This window comes from Vitis vinifera, chromosome 13, assembly GCF_030704535.1.
Source record: "Vitis vinifera cultivar Pinot Noir 40024 chromosome 13, ASM3070453v1".
Lineage (NCBI taxonomy): Eukaryota > Viridiplantae > Streptophyta > Magnoliopsida > Vitales > Vitaceae > Vitis > Vitis vinifera.
This window is the reverse complement of record NC_081817.1, coordinates 17,073,065-17,091,227: the sequence shown is the minus strand read 5'-3', so window position 1 is coordinate 17,091,227 and position 18,163 is coordinate 17,073,065. Positions and strand designations below refer to the sequence as shown.

General features: G+C 33.3%; 1 protein-coding gene across 1 annotated transcript; it reads right to left on the bottom strand.

Annotated features, from left to right (window-relative positions):
* Positions 1-2,267: 2,267 nt before the first annotated feature.
* Positions 2,268-4,499, bottom strand: LOC100255674 (uncharacterized). The gene is made up of 2 exons (XM_002276102.4): positions 4,263-4,499; positions 2,268-3,598 (listed from the first exon to the last, which is right to left on the bottom strand). Exon 2 carries the CDS (start codon positions 3,533-3,535, stop codon positions 2,378-2,380), a length of 1,158 nt encoding a protein of 385 aa, XP_002276138.1. The 5' UTR covers positions 3,536-3,598; positions 4,263-4,499; the 3' UTR covers positions 2,268-2,377.
* Positions 4,500-18,163: the final 13,664 nt, after the last annotated feature.

Here is an 18,163-nt window from a genome sequence, read left to right as displayed (position 1 = left end):
TTTCCCCATAAGTTCTAAAATGACCACTGCTCCAAATTTTCCACCAAGTTGTAACCATTTTTACCACTCCAAATGAGTTCTAACCTTTCTTACCACTCTGAAATTTCAACATGAAATTCGCCAGTCCAAAATTTCCACACAAGTTCCAACCCTTCTTACTACTGCAAAACCCCTTTTTTTCAACATAAGCTCTAACTTCTAACCTTTCTTACTGCTCCAAAATTTCAAGTTGAGTTCTACTCTTAACTCCAACTTTCCAAACGTAAGTTCCAAAGTTTCTTTTTTATCAGAAACAAAACTTCTGCCCTTTCTTAGAAGGTATCTAAGGCCACTGAAAATGCCTTGTGATCTGATTCTTCAGCCCCCTTGGCTTTAATGTCCCTATGCTCAGGACACAAGCTTAAAAACTTTTCAGAAAATGATCAGCTGGAGTTATACATAGAAATCAATATCATAGTAACCCACTCTTGGCACTTGACCAAGTTGTTTAAATTTTGACCCATGAAAAGCATCATCCCCACTTCAACAAGAACTCTATTATAGCCTAAATGAGGAAGATCATGGATCAAAAATGAACAAGCAGCAAACATGATATAACTGGAGCTAGTGAATACCAAGTCACTCTTTTACCAACTCTAGCCCAACCGATCAACCAACTTGTTTAATAGCTAAAACAAGTGAAGCATAGCAATTGAGGATGTACAAGGTTGAACCAGATTCCACTCAGTGAAGGTCAACCCAGGCATTATGAGTATATCTTCGGAATTCACAGCAATATATTGGAAATCACCTCAAGATGAGATCCCAAGACAGTAGTATCAGGGCTCAACCATAAGGCTTGCAGAAAACTTTAGGTCCAAAGGTGCATGCCTCATAGCTTTCCCACTTTATGCTTAAAGCATGAACTCCGACTGGGACTGCAACTTTGAAAACCACCTAAAAGTTTTCACTTAACCTATTCTTAAAACTATTAAGTACATATATATATATATGAACCAAGTAGAAAGAAGGATGAAAAATTCTTCTCTCATAACACAAGCCACCATACAATCTGACCCAAGGTAAGAATAACTAACTACTCTAGAAAGCAAATATAATTGCAGAACTTAAAGTGGTTACAGTTATAAAATTTCAGGGGCAGAAAGCCCCCTAGAAAAGATGTCAATTGTTTGGCTCCTTGTTTTGCTAATATATTTGCCAAGTAACTAACTAAGCAGGGAATCCAATAGAAAGAGCACCAAATTCTAAAGCAATATAGGGGTAGCAAGTTTGACTTGATCCAACAACACAACTCGAAAACAACACAAATTTTAGAGGATTTAGGTTTGAGTACAATTGTGTTCATGCCATAATCGTGTCAACCTGTTTAATAAATGGGTCGTATTCCAGTTGGATTGCAAACCCCTTTAGCCTGCCTATTTAATGTATCAAAATGACTTGTTTATGACTCCATTAACCCATATAAATTTATCAATTTTCATATGTTTAGAAGTTATAAAATTTAAAATACTTTATTTTAATTGAAAACTAAATAAATTTCAGAATAAGTCTAAAATTAAAAAATTATTTTATTTTCTATCTAATAACATATTATAACTAAAATTAGATATTTAAGACAGAAAAAATTTAGAAATTAAAACTTAAAAACAACTAAAAAAATACTACAAAAATAATATTTTGTAAATCGAAAATCTTAAACAGGTTGAACGAGTTGTAATTATGGTAAGGGATTAGAATCATGTCAACGGGTTTAACAAGTTAAAACAATTATCAATTCATATACAATCCAATTCAATTCATTTATTAAGCAAGTAACATGGGTCATGTTGTGTTATCCATATAAAAAAAACAAAAAAGGAAAGTTTTTGTGTCATATCATTCCAACATAATTATGAAAGGGATCATGTTTGAATTGAGTAAATTTTCAGTAATTGTTACATTAACACAACATGAATTTGACATGACATGAACCATTCCAACCCCTCAAGCAATATAAAAAACTTTGGCAAAGCTGCCCATCAAACTTCCAAAGCCCCTTTCTTTTAGGTGTTCTCCCTCCCTTTAAACACACACAGTTTGCCTTTTCTTTTTTATTTTGATTCATTTCCAATTTCAGCTATTAAAGCTTAGGCAATATTACTTTAAGCATCTCAACTTTCAATTATGAAACTAAGAAACAACTTCATCCAGAAGCGTTAACTATGAAAATGTAATAAGACATAAGAAAAAAAAAATATAGGAAGAACAAATAAAAATGAAAATGAGAGTTTTAGTGGATCAAAATGAAACATCCATCAAATTAACCAATAATAAGGAAAAATTTGGAAAAGAAAAGCTGGCTGAACATGGAATCCATCATAATATTTGATTTTGCACATCACAAATGAATCATCTGTATCAAATATTTTACCCACCATCTAAAAACAAATATATGAAAAAACAATGTGTTTTGGTGGGATGCAGGTGGGGAGGATTGCAATACTGACCCACAAAACCAGAACAATGAAATCTTAACCACCAGCTTCTGGAGACCTGGTCTGTCTCTCCTGGTCTGTCTCTCCAACTCCTGGTCAGCATTCCTCAAAAATTGATCCCAACCACTTCCTGGGCCAGTAGCCAAATAATCATAAGGAACTGCAGTCTTCAACCCAGGTCGAACTGCAGATTGGCTCTCTACAATTCTAAATTCCACACCATGTCCCTCTTCTGCACAATTCTGCTCCAACTCCTCCCACGTGAACAGCAATGGCAGTGTAAATGCACCCCAAGGGTTGAAATCCACAAGCTTAACTCGATCATCCATTGTAACATAAACATCAAATGTGTAATTTTCCAATTCAAAAGTTTGACTCACTTTGTCCATAAAAAATTCCCTTATCACCACTTCAAGAGCACTTTTCTTTTCAAGAAGAGCAGGATAAAATCCAGTGACCTCACGTTGGGAAATTCCAACCAGGAGCCTATCCCTTACAAAACAACGGAATTCCATTTCTGGCCGCAGGGAGGGGTACCACTTGCGTAGGGCAAGGTAGAAATTGGGGGGCCTTGACAAGGATTTATCACTACATGAGTCATATGCATGGCACAGATCATGGATCAATGAATCGGATGATCGTAGCAAAAGTGCAATCTCACTGAAGGATGTGCACCGGAGGGTCCCAGTGGTGCTAATCCAAGCAGAGTCTTTGGGTGCACTCCAATTCAACTTAGGGAAGACAGCACCCCCAAGGGATTCAATTGATTCTTTAATCTTCAATTCAAGTTCTGGGAAAGAAGGGGGTGATGGAGGCTGCTCTGCTTCATCTCCAGACCCTTCTGACACTTGATAATCTTCCTCCTCTTCAGAATTATGGATTCTGTTGGGAAGTGCATCTTCATTTATGACAGAAACAGGAAGAAGGAATGGCCCATGATCATCAAGAAGGTACTCAACAAAGGACTCAGGAAGTTCATGAATCAAGGTTTTAATGGATACAGATTTAAATTTCGGGTACCATTCCTGAATCTGGCATAGATTCACTTCTTCTTGCTTCATCTTATTGGTAAAAGAATAGATTGAAAAATGAACAAAAGGATGAAATTCTCATCTTTCTTCTCACTGTTACACAACAAACAATACATCAATTACTACTCCTTTACAATTTTGAACATTTTAATTAACTGAAGAGATGGTGTGATGAACCACAAATATAAGACTTTTAGCCAAACACAGAAACAAAATTAAACTACAAAGGCCCATAAAACCAAAAAAAAAAAAAAATAGTAAAATGAAGACAACAAAACAACCCCAACAAGTGAAGCCTGCAAATACTTACCCTATAATTTTTATTTTTATTTTCAAATTAGACTCAAAATCAAGTTTTTCCAATAGGAAATCTCCGGGTCAGCCAACTCCATGCCAAACTAACTTCGAAAATATATATGAAATAATCAACTGAATCAGCTGACTCCATTGATAAATCAGCCCCAAATATTTTTTCTTAAAACCCAGAAAAAAAAAAAAAACAGCTCCCAAATCAGCATTAAGTCAATTGGAAATGCGTGAATAGAGACAAAACAAAGCTGAATTGATAGAACAAAGACAAGGGGATCACTATATAGATTCCTCTAAAAGAAAACAGCTCCAGACACCCAAAACATCTTTTTCCATTCAATTGAAGTGACAAACTCATATGGAATAAAACAGAAAAACAAAAACAGAAAGAATCTTGAATGATTGATAATAGGATTTAAAAGATGGGCCAAAAAGGTGGAGTTTGTACCTGAGCGAAATGGAGCTGCTTTTATGTTAAAAGACTTGATGGCGACTCCGGTGATGCAGCCTGGTTTCCGACGATGAAGGCAGTTGTTTTCTCTTGCCGGCGATAGAAAAGATGGACGGCTACCACAGTGGCGGATATTGATAAGACGAATATGGATTTTGGCCACGACTGATGGCGCCGCTGGGGAATGCGTAACTCTGTAACCTTGCCTCTATTTTTTTTTTTTTTCCTTTTTTTTTCTTTTCTTTTTTTTTTTTTCTTTTTTTTTTTTTTAATTTTAAGAGTATTTGATAGCAAGGGAATGATTACTTCAAGTACTTCTTCAAAGCACGAAAATGTTCTTTAGTTCCAAAAAATTTGAGGGAGAAAAATAAGGAGAAAAAATGAAATAAAAATAAAAAATAATTTAAATTCAATAAATTATTTTTTTATATTTCTTCAAAATCATTTTACTTATTTTTTTTTTATAATATAAAGATTATAAAATTCATGATGAAAGCAATAAATTATATTTTTTCTTTAACTTTCTTCAAATTATTTTTTTATATAAAATTCAATAAATTATATTTTATTTTCTTTTATAATTTTCATGATGAAAGCAAACATAAAAATAAATAAAATAAAATAAAATAAAAAACCATTTTTCTTAATATATTTTTTCTTTAATACTTTTCAAGAACCAAATATAATCTTATTATTATTATTTCCATAACCATCTCATATTAAAGTAATCTCTAAAATAACTAGAATAAAATTTTATATCTAATTAAGATTATATTTATAAGTTTTAAAGGACATGAGTTTTTTTTTAAAATTTAGGAATTGTTTTATCTTTTCATCATAAATATTCTTACTTGAGTGTGGAACACAAGATTTTAATTAATAATTTTATGCTTTTGTTGTGGTATATAATAAAGAAAAATGAGTAATAGTGCATTGATATTTTTATATGCATCCACACAATCAGAAACCTTTCTTTAGAAATTCTTTTTTTGTTTTGGAAATCTATTTTTATTGTTATTTAAAGTCATTATTTATTTTATTTCTTATTTAATATATATATATATATATATATATATATATAGAAAAAAAGAAAACCATGAGTGACTCTCAAAATGGAAAGACAAGCTTACTACAGGTCAAGTTACTCACTAAAAAGTATTAGGCACTGCATCAAGTCCAAAATAAGCGCAACCTTAACTAGGGATCTCTATCGTATTAGGCCTAATGCCTAGGTTAAGTAGTAATCTTAGTCAAGAAACAACATAGATAGGACTATTATGGCTTACGGTATCTAGGTTTGTCAACCTCAACGATCCACTCATGAAACATTGTCAAGGAAAAGTGAATTTTTACCTAAGTACTAGTTCAAAAGATTAATTATGGTAAAACTAATTTTAAAATTGATTAAGATTCTTATGAATTATATGGAATATCCACAATTTGGTGTCAATATTAAAATTTGGTGTTGATCAATACGAGTTCTTTAACTCAAAATTGTATTCAAATCCAAGTTTTCCTCTATGGATTGATATATAAACGTTATCAGGTTAATAGATCTAATTCAGATTTTAAGTATTCAACAATAGGGTTTCACTCCTCTTGTCTATTGGATTTTAGGATAGATAACAATAGGATAAATTGAGTTAACTAATAATCAAGGATTTCAAAGTATCAATAGTACCTCAATAAAGATTTATCATATACTTTCTTAATCCAAACTACATAGAGTGTCTATATCTCATCATTTCTAACTCCAACATTTATTAAAATTCATTCATATTTTCATCTACTGATTATTCTCGTTTCATCTTAATCCTAAACCATCGTGCTTCAATCTTGAAACAACTATTTAGTCACTCATATGCATGTCACACATGCACAATCGATAAGAAAAACTTAAATAAATATATATTGATCAATGAAATCAAAATTTATTATCAAAAACAAAGAAAATTGAATCAAACTTATCGTCTTTTCTCTACATAAGCATAAACTTTGAAAACCAATCTCTTTTTTTTTTTTTAACCTAAACTAAACTCATATTTATAAACTAACCCTGTACAAGACATGTGACACCTCCTAATTGGCTATTTATTCCAAAAAAAAATTATATAAAATTATCTCAAAAATATGTGGAAGTATGAGTTATAAATGTCTAGGATTAGTTTCAAATTGAATGGTCCTTAGTTCAAAAAGTTGAGTTCCAAATTTTGCCCCAAAGTTCAAAATAAATTTCAAATTGGAGAGTGAGTTTGAAATGAGCTTTTGTCAATTCAAAATCCTTTGTTGATTTTGAACTCATGCTCTAGTTATCTCCTAATTTACATACTCTAATTAGAAATGTTTTTCCAAATTCAAATTGAGTCACTAATATTGCTCCTTTCACCTTTATGTGTTTGTTCTGCATGCTCTCGTCCTTGAGTTAAATCAAGCTCCAAACTTGTTCCTCCATGATTGAACATCATCTCCTCCCCCTCATTTGCATGCTTTTGTCTTTACTCCTTGACTTTACCTGAGTTTCATGCCTTTGCCTTAGTTTTTTATACTTCCATAAGTTTTAAACCTCTTTTCCAAGCTTGGTTGAGCTCTCCTTCCACACTTTCCATCTATTTTACTCTTCTATCCTACCTTACAACTCAAGAAGGCAAGTTAATTCCTTGATTGGAGAGTCAACATGTATTTAAGGTAAAGTTAATGATTTATGTCTTTATTAGTGTATAATTCACATTATTTATATACCTTTAGGGCACAAATTCGACGCCAATCATCCTCCTTAACATAAACTTTGTTAGTTCCTAGCAAATAAAGAGAATAAAAAATAAATCAAATTAATGTAATTCATGAAGGTATAATAACTTAATATATTCCACCCACTCACACCTAAAGTGGAGTTTGTACCTAACCAAAATAGAGTTGCATCTATTGTAATAAACAGTTGCAACTCTAATCATGGAGCCTTGTTTTAGAAAATGAAGGCAACTGTTGTTTCCTACCATAGATGGGATTTGGTGATGATAGATGCACGACCTTGTAGTCTTATTTCTTTATTCTTCTTTTTTTCATTTTTTTAGCTCTAATTCTTGGAATTAAAATTTTCCATTTTTAAAATTTTAAGATAATTTGATTGAAAAGGGAATGCTAAATTTAGTAGAGAAACAACCTTTACTTTTTGAAATCATTTTTTTGAAAATATTCTTTTAGAAAATAATAATAATAATAATAATAATAATAGTAATTCATGTGAAGTAGCCTTTTTTCCTTAAAATTTGATTACACTTGAAATTATTTTCACATGCTAAAATCATTTCAAAGTTGAAATATCAAACATTATTATTTAAATTAGTAGTAGAGTATTAATTTTCATAACATTTATTGAAACATAATGCATGTGCCATCAACATATAAATATAATTGCTTAATTACAGCCTTAAATATAAAATTTTGAATGATCGTTTTTACTACATATATAAAATGAGTTTTTCACTTATTTTAAGTTACACTTGTTTAACTGAATAGAATGGAATAGAATAGAATATAGGTATTCTAGGATTTGGTATACTTGGATATTATATTTAATTGATAATGATATCTTGAGATGTTATGTCTAGTGAGATATATTATTCATATTGGTATTTTATATGTGAAAAATAAATCTCAAAAATCTAAAGTTGTTTTTCAAATAAAAAATATATTGCTTCTTGATCTTTGATATTTAAATAATATATATATATATATATATAATCTTTCTTGTATTTAGAATTATTTGAAGATCTCTCTATAATTTATTTTTCAATAAATAATTTTTTATTAATAATTAAAATATTCAAATTTTTATAAATAAACAATATTATACTTTTGAACCAAAGATTTAATTCTTTAATAAAAAAAAAATTCACAGTGTCACTAACATGGAAAAGAATAAAATAATAGAAGAGATCGAGCATATGAGAGAAGAATTTATGATCCATGAAATGTGTATATCCTTTGGCTCCTCTTTGGATTATTAAATTTCGTGTGTGGAGAATATGAGAAAGATGATTGATATATTATCCCACCTCTTATATTATTTATTTTCAATCAAAATACTAGATAAGAGCAAGGTAAGCATGAAATAGGTATATTATTATTTTTCTTATCTTATCTCATGTTATATCCGATATGTCAAACATAGTCTTAGTCCTTTTAATTTTCTTTTAATAAATAATAAGAAAAAAAAGCCCAATATGGTGGCATTTGTGCTTTTTGACCAAATTTGAATAGAACATAACTTACATTTAAAGAGAATTGAATTTTATTAAGTGTTTTGTTGGTTTGATTTTTCTTGATTTCTAAATGTTGTCAAATGGAGGCACCCGACTCAAGCATTAGTAGCCAAAGACTCAATGTAACTTATGTCCACTAGGTCTAACCCACCTTTCTCAGGTAATTGAAAAAGGGGCTACAATGGGTGTACCCATTTAATCTTATTTGAGGCTATAAACCTTAGCCTAAACATGTGTGGGAAGTATAAGCCAACTAATACGATTTTGATGACAATAAAATGAAAGATCAATATTTAATCCTTCTATTGAAGTGTTAGGTAGATATATAATTTTTGTAACATTAATTAAAGACTCCAAGAAGGGGACATGTTCATAGAGAATAAATACAAATAAAGACTATGATCTTTTAGCGTTAGAACCTTATGTGAAGCTAGGTAAATTTGCAATCAAATAAGGGTAATTTTTTTTAATGAAAAAAAAAAGCTATTAGCACTAAAAGTTAAGCTTTTGAACTAAAATTATTCTCATTCTTAAATGGTTTTCTATGAATTATCTCACATGTAAAAAATTGTGAAATGATTCATAAAAATAAGATTATTCTTTCAAGGATAAAACCTACAAAATTAAAAAAAAAAAAAAAAAAGTTGAACCAAACTTGAGTAATAGGACTCCTTGTGTGCAAGATTAAAGTACACCAACATGGGTAGTCAACTAGTCCCATTTAGGTTGGCCCCCAATTTGTCGAGTTCAATAGTGGCTAATGGTTGTGTGCATGCGTGCGCGCACACACACACATATATATAACCCATTGGCTATATATAAAAAATAAAAAAACAAAAATAAAAATCATGCTCAACAAGAAAACCCTATCTTAAGAGTAGAAAAAACAATTAATCAATCATCAAAAAATAAAAAATAAAAAAAAATAAAAATTGATGCTTAATAACCAAATCAAACCATATGTAAAGTTTATCTTATAATAATTAATCCATATTTCAAAGCACAAAACAACAAATTAGGGCAAAATAGCAAAATAATGAAGAAATGATGAATAAGAAAAGTCAAGAGGTGCATCACAATGACAACAAACACATATCTAATTTGAAGACATAGATTCAAGCACATTTGATGGATTTCAATAAAGCATTTCATCCATGGGAATTTGTCTACTTGAAGAGGGTAGGTTTTCTAAGGCAATGGAAGATGATCAAAATGGTGGTCGTCGTCGTTGGAAAGGTCACTGAAAATAGGAAGCCATAGTTGAAATTAGAGGTGTGAAGTAAAGAAAAGATGTGAGCCAATGAAAATTTCCCTCACCTTTTCCATTGCTTTTTGCTCTTATTTTCCTCACCATTCTATGGAAAATGCCTTAATATTTTCTTTAGCATTCATTTCTATTGTTTCCCCTCCCATTTTCCGTGTCATCCAAATCGAGGAAAATGATTTTTCTTAGCATGTTTTTTTCTTCCTTAGAATTTTTTGGGAACCAACCATATCTTTTGAAAAAACTAAAATTCTTCAAGAAAAATATTGGAGATTTTATTCCACCAGTTTTTGGATATAAATGAGGGTTCCTACATCCAGAGAGAATTTTTCAAAAGAGGAGAGGGCCCCATTTGTCTATGATTTCCTTTTATAAGTCTTCTTCCCTTATAGATGCAAGTTATTCTTATGAAAGGGCAGGCTTTCAACAAGCTTTTTTGCAAGCTTTTTTAGCCTTATTGTGCATGAATCCAAGTTTAGTTGACTTTCTTTCTTTAGCATCAAGTCTTCCATTGAGAAGTACTCAAATGAAGGTTTTTAATGGAGGTGTGTGTTTTCTGGTAGCTTTACTGTGATATTTTAGTGAGCTAATTTTTGTATCTTCATTGCCCCCTTAGCCTCCACTTCTTCTACACAAAAGAGTGGAAGAGTGGAAGCTCTTTCTTTAAGAAATAATGGTTATTTTGCTTCTTGTGTTGGTCTTCCCTTTGAAATAGTAGACTTGAAATTCTAAGTTGTTTTGAGTTTGGGTCAAGCACAAGTTCTATTGAATAGTTCCAAGTGGATGTAGTTTAGATTGAGGATGATGATCTATCCAGATTTGATCGTTGAAAAGATTTCTTTCCTTGTCAATAGCCTTCTTCAATTTTCTGGTCTCGTACTTGTTTGTCTTTTGTTTCACTTAGGTGTCAAGAATTGATCTAATGAAGATGCCAAAAAAGTTAAGCTAGTGTTAAGGTAGTTTCAGGCGTTATAGTTGGAATTGCTGGAAAAGTATATGATGTAGCTGTTAGGGGCTTAGCTGGTGATGACACAATTCTTTTGATATCTGCTCATGATGAGGTCAGGCCTTCGAAGAATTACAAGATTCCTCTAGTATTTGATGTGTTATTTTTCGTGGGCAAGCCTAGGTCTTGATTTTTGTTGGGAATGGTAACATAAAGAAGTCCTTTATGTTTGATTCCCCACTTTTTCCAAGGGTCTAATGTTGGTTGATGAGGTCTACGTGTCTTTCTCTTTTTCTCTAACTCACAAGCGTTGGGGATTCCAATTATCATCTTACCATGTTTGATGACCAAGACAGGGCAGGTACTATGATCGGAGTAGTTTGAGAGTCTCTCAAGTTGGTGGTTAAAAGAATCAAATGGTGATACGATTCTTCTTACCTTACCTACAAGCATAAGGTTGATGTGCCTTTGTGTGAAGAGTTTTAGATAGGGCTAAGCTTTCTAGTGGGGATGGCATAGCATGACCCTCTTACACTTGCCATGACTCCTACATTGAAATCTCCTAGATGATGGTAGTGTCTGCCATGCTTTTAGTCTACTGTGATGGGATTTTGCTTGTAACTTATTTTAGACAACACTTGGGAATTCAAATTTGCTTAGTGTTTTTTACTTTGTCAGTATTTCATGTGGTAATTATGCATGTTTAATGAGATTGGGAAAGCGATTGTGAGTTGCTACAAGCTTTGGACCCTCTCCCTTGGCCAGGGGGTAAGGTCGAACTATGACCAAGATCTTTTATTGAGGTGACTAGTCCTTTGTGTCAAACCATGCACATGTCTTGGTTATCCTGCAAAATGATCATAGCTCTAAGCTTATAGACTAGGCAAACTTTGTATTAAGGGTAAGCTTCTCGTGGGAGCTATTTTCTGGTGTTGGGGCTTAAGCACGGTCTATGTAAGACTTTTCCTAGAGGTTGCATGTCCAGTGTTTCCTAATCTCATGATTTTCATTTAAGTAAGTACATACGCAAAAGTCAGTGCAAAGTGTTGGTTTTATTGAGATAGTTACAACAGTTCAAAACAAGTTGCATGGGTTAAACATAATATCTTTTTAGATGAGCTTAGTTCTATGGTTTAAGCACTTTACTGCCATCAAGTCGGGATTGCATACACACTTTTTATGAGGTTATTTTGAATACCTATTTTAGTACCTATAAGAATCTCGACTTTTTGGTTGTAAGTTCTTGCTTATTGTTGCTTGCGATCGATGTTCCTTTGCTTCTAGTTGAGTAAGCCTATAAGATGGCTAAGGGTTCTTTAACCTTTCTATCGTTGAACAATTTATTAGGGGCAATATGTGCTTTGGAAAAATACTTATTTTTTCATCTGACTGCTTCAGGTTTTGAAAGGTTAAACCTCGTCAAAGAAGGTTTTAAGAAAAGTACCCAATATAAATTGCTCATATAAAGGTAGTCATGAATGTACCTTTTTTTCTTACCAAGAAAGGAGATTTCCCATGACTAGCATCTTTACACAGTGACTTGATTGTACTCACTAGAAGCATTCAAAAAAATTATACCCTAAGCTATGATATCAAGTACATAAGTTGGCCCATCTTTGGCAGAGGAGAGCTAACTTCGAGACAAGCTTTATTAAGGTCGATGCAGTTATCACATGGTCCCCATTCTTATTCTTTCTTAGTAATATTTTGTTATTTCCAATGTGTTCTTCTCATCTAAACCAGGTTGGTTTAAGAGGTCAAGTGATAATTATGTTGTCCCGTTTGCTTAACCTTTCTACAAAGTTGTCTCAAGTTGAGGTGGAGTTGGAATTTAAGCATAATATCATTGTCAAATCTCGATAAGAAACTTCTCAATTTCAAAGGCATTTAGGAGAGTACAAGTCTCATTCCGTTTAAAGAAAAACAAGAGCTAGATGATCTTTTTATGGAGACTAGGCATGCCAAGGTGTCATATGGGAGTGAATTTGGTTTGTTCATAGAAATGGTGAACTAAAGTGTTAAAAGACCTTTATAAAGAGGTGTTCAAATAGCTGACCAACAATATTTTAGCTTGAGATGAACGAGACTAGAATAAGGGGTACGTCATGGGTTGGAACAAGGTGCATTTGGAATTAGGCGTTGAATCTTTCAATTCTTTTGAGTTTGATTCCAATAGTAAATCTAATGGAATTTCCGGACAATTTTCTTATAGATGATTTGTCATTAGGTATAGATAAAGATCTAACCAGGTTTGACTTGGAGATAAGTTTTACTAGTTGTCCTCACCTTTTACTTTGTCTTTAAGAAGTTGTGTGATAAGCAACCTTTTTTTTAGGAGTTTGGTTAGGCTAGAGATCAACTGGGGGTTGGGAAAGGTAAGGTTACTTCTGGAAGTTCTACTACAGTGGATAAAGTTTCTTTAGAAACCTTAAGGATGAAAAAGAAGAACCTCTTGACAACTCACATATTTGGCGATTGTTTGCATGACTGACCAATGACATTACTAAGTCAATAATTGATATCCAAAAATTTTTACTACTAGCTTGGGCATTTGATTGTAAGAGGGAGATATCATTTCCACAAAAGGTTGCTTGAGAATGATGTTGTAAGGTAGGTGAGACTTTTTCACTGGGGAAGAGGTTTTAGTTCTACTTTTGCTTTGAGGTTGAGCTAATCTAGGCATTGGAAGTTTCTCCATAAGAGCCTATAGTTCTAGTCGAAGTGATAACTTCTTCATTTGCTGAAAATAATTGTCGAAGAGTATGTTGGTTGAATTTCCTACATCAATAAGGATCTACCAAACCAGTTTTTCTTTTAGTTGTGTGGTGATCAACATTGATTTAATTGTCGTTTGATTTTTTCCTGAGCCTTGTCGAGTAGGCAGGTGTTGATTGTGCGAATTTTGATATTGTAGCTTTTTTTGTAAGGTCTAATTCAGGTTGTTCATCTAGCTCCATCTAGTACATGGGGTAGGTTATCATTTGCAAATGACCTAAGTAGTGGACTTCTTGGAGATATGGCTTTTTTGAAGGCCTTTGTCATAGTTCTTTGATTGTTGCTTTCTATCTGCATTATTTCTTATATGAATAGATAAACAAATTTTCTCAAGGATTCCTTAGGTGCTTACCTTACATTAACGAGATAGTTCACACTTTTCCTTGGTCAAGGGTTACAATTGTAATATTTTAGGAATAGTTCGCATAATTAACGAAGTCGTGTATTGACTATTTGGGCAATTAGTAGAACCACATGAGAGTAGGTCATCATAAGTTGATAGGAAAAGCTCGAAAAAGTAGTCCTTCACAATTGCCTGCTTGTATCATGAGTTGTTGATAATGGTAAGATGTTTAATTGGGTTTCCTATGTAAGTTAAACCTTGAGGCCATATAGTGAATAGGCAGCTCTCTTTGAAACAAACGAGGAATGGTAGGTGTTGCACACTCTTGGTTTCAATGTTTCACTACCTCTAAGGTTGAGTTGACTTGCAATTTTAACCAACTGACCTCTGTAGATAACTCTTCATAGTTACATCCCAACGTTGTTCGACTTCAAGCTTTCTCATTTGAAAGATTTTTAGTTTGAGGCCAACTAATAATGAGGTTGTGTCTTGTAACGTTATTCTCCGAGAGTCCTTCATGCATTAGAGATCTAGCTTTTTTTTGTCTCCCCAATTGAGGTGAGGATCCTGAGTGCCTTTCTACTAGGGTTGGCTTTTCTGGTTAGGCTCCCCAACTTGTTGCTCTTGATTAAGAGTTTATCATTATATGCTAGCCTGAGATTCCCGATATGTTGTTTGAATGATCTTATCAAGAGGTGGACTTCTTTCTCAACCTGTGTTGTCTGAAAATAGTTCCTACATCACAAGTCAACAAACAAGTTCATTGTTTAGTTTGCATACAATCGATTGAATTTGTAATGCTTCCAAGGTAGATAGTAGAAAAAGATTCAGGTTGAGCTCTTTTATACATTGGAATTGTTGGAATTGACTACTTAGGTTTTGGTGATAGTTTAGTTTTTCCATCAAAGTTTACATCTAAGGACATTTTGGTTAAACGCTTTTGGCACAAATAGCACATGTTCATAGAGGGAAGTTAGTTTGGTGTAAAGTTAACCCATACCCAAAGGCAAAGCTTGACCTAATGTGTACAAATGTGAACTTTACCCGAGGTGTGGAGGTTGGCATAGCACAGAGGTGATCCATCTCTAGAATAGTGAGGGTTCAAACTTGCAACAAGGTAATTTTCATATACAACCACAAGGAGCAATTCAACAAAGGATATCATGAATTTGGAGGACTAATGTCGAAAGTAGGTTTCAGGTTAAGGTTTTTTGTTTTGAGACTAAGAGGGTGTTTATTTTTTTAGCTTTTTGCTTAAAGCAATTTACTTTCGAAATTTAGGTTGCTTGTTTTTCTACTTTTTTATGACTTATTATAAACTTTTTGTTGAATAGAAAAAGTCAAAATATTTGGCTTTTTCTAAATGGAAAAAAGCAACATGTTAATTTTTTTTTTAACTTTTTAATGCTTAATAGAAATGAAATATTACAAAAACAAACAACATAATATTTAACACTATTAAGCATTAAAGTTCTATTTAGAATTAAGTAAAGAAACAAACGCCACCTAATTCGGCCTTAGATTTTTAGTTGGAAGGTTTTCCTAACATAAAGGGTGTTCGTTTTTCTCCATTTGTCTTTGTAAAATGAAACAAATGAGCCAAAGATTATAAAATAGGTATGTTAGAGAAGACTTATCTAGACTTTAATTGATCGCTTGCTTAGGTGACAAGATTTTCTTCCATTTGGTTGATGTGTGAGTTGACATCAGGATCGTGCTTGTGCTTTCTTATGACTTCCTGTTAAGGTTGGGTAAGTTAAATGACCTGTTAAGTTGTATATAATTCCTGAATACTCGAGGTGCCTCGAAGTATGTCTCCTTCATACATTGTTGGTAATTGTTATGGCCCCCCAATTCTATATGAGTGCCTTTAACCAAGCATAAAACTGCAAGTAAGTTTTGTCTGAAAGAAGGAGTTAGATATTCCTAACATACACATGTTGAGCAGGTAGGAGGTTGGGCAAACTCCCGAGCAAGCTGAACAAGGTGCAACATATCTTGGGTAGTCAATTTGATAAAGGTTTAGCTATCACTTGTGAGGATATGTGTGTTGGCTGGTAGGTACAAGTCGGGTTGCTTTGTTGGCATTTGAAAATGAGGTACCTTTGGTTGCCTGAGATGAAGATCATTTGGATAGCCGAGGTGGAGATCGTCTAGTTATTGGTACCATAGGCTTGCAAATAGGTTATTGATCATTTTCCAATGTGCAACAATTGTTGAATTCGTAAGCTCCAACTTCTGTGCTTGCTTCACAATTGGAAAAAAAAACATAATTGACTCTCTTAGTTGTGAAATGAGGCCGCCTTTTATGCTCCTCAAACTTCATGAGTCACTTCTTGTTCAATGACACTTTTTCAAAGTTGTTCAACTTTTGGATATTGCATTCTTCAAAGGTTTGCAACTTTTGACTAATTATTTGGCCATAGAATAGCTACCTTTGTCAGGTCAGGTTGCCAGATTTATAAAAGGAAAAGAAAAAACTAAAGGAAAACTCCCTTGGAAAATTTTGTTGTTGACACTCTTGCTATTGTTATTGCTTGTAGTGAAAGATGTTGGATGTTGAACAATGGTACACTTGACATCCAAATCCCTTTGGATTGATTAAGCTTCATTCTCGGTCCCCCATCATGGTTTTTCATTCTAAGTAGAGAAAGCTTAGAATTTCCCACAGACAGCACTAATGAAGAAGCTAAAATTCTTCAAGGAAAATATTGAAGATTTTATTCCACCAGTTTTTGGATACGAAGGAGGGCTTCTCAATACAGAAAATAGGTTCCTGCATTCAGAGAGAATTTTTCAAAAGAGAGGAGGACCCCCTTTGTGTTGTCTATAATTTCCTTTTATAGGTCTTCTTCCCTTGTAGGTGCAGGCTTTCTGTAGGCTTTTCTGCAGGTTTTTCCACAGGCTTTTTCTGCCTTAACGTGCATGGAGACAAGCTTAGTTGATTTTTTTTTATTCGGCGTCAGGTCTTCCATTGAGGAGTACTCAAATGAAGGTCCTTGCCCGGAGGTCTGTAATTTTCTGGTGAGCTAATTTTTGTATCTTCATCTTTAGTAGTTATGGATCACTTTAATTGCACTGATATGAATAGTAGTTTATGAAATGTTGTAACATAGTAGGTATGGGTATTGATAAATGTTGCTACTTTTGATGTTTTGGTTAGGACAGTGTTGATATTGTTTGCTCGCCTATTTTGAACTATTTGGGAAGGTGTTGTTACATCATTTTTGCGTCTATTAGAAGAATAGAGGACTGTTTACATTTATGGGTCGACCTTTATAAAATTTTTAACAATCTATTCAGCTTTATCTTTTACTTTCAAAAAAAGAGCAGCTAGAACTTGATTCACAAACTTGGCCTTTGGATGGTTGTTTTGGAAGGAGTGGTTCCATTGGCCGGAGTTGTGTGAGCAGGCGGATTGGAAACAATTATCCTGTCACTTGAGGGGATCGGAGTAGCAACATAACCAAAGCACAAAGTTGCTCAAGCTGTTTCTTTGGAGACTGACGATCCACTAGCCAAGCAAATTAGATCAGCCATTTCTTCTTTCATAGTATTTGAAATCTCTAGGTTAGAAGTAACGTGATATGGTGGAGTAGTAGACAATACGGTCTAATAAACTCATGACCTGAACAGAAGTTGTGATGTCCACTAAGAAATTGAAAATGCTTTTTGTTCCAAATCATCAGCAACCATGAATTTGTTTGTACTTTAGAAGCCGTTTCCAGAGTCGATGCCTGTTCCTTGTTCCTATTTCTTAATTCTACATTGTGCTTCTTGTTAAGGTGTAGGAAGGACCGCTCAAAAAGACAGTTAGAAAGATGTCTAAGCACAAAATAAGCTTGACTCAGGATGGTGAAGCAAAGAGAGTGAGAGATCCTGGGCCACCAGAAGGTAATTCTCAACATCCGACTCCAGAGTCTTGTCTACAGCTTGCATACGGCCACTTACAATGTGTACAAAGTCGGTACATTTATGCAACACGATGTGATTATTTCGAACCAACTCTAGTTGACTTGAGATTACAACTAGAATGATTGATCTTTGATGAATTTGTTGTGGAAGTGGGTTGTAATCAAACAGGCAGAAAAGTAATCACCAGTCACTACAAATGGGGTATAAGCAAGGAAAACGATGAATGCCAACCAACAAAAGCGAGAGAAACATTTTCAAGTGAATGTTTCATTTGCTTATTTTCATGGACACGATGGATTCCAAATGGACCATTCATACACCAGGAAATCCCAGTCTAATGAAAACAAAATTATGCATCAAAAATTTGTCAGAACTGGGTGATTACCATGATAA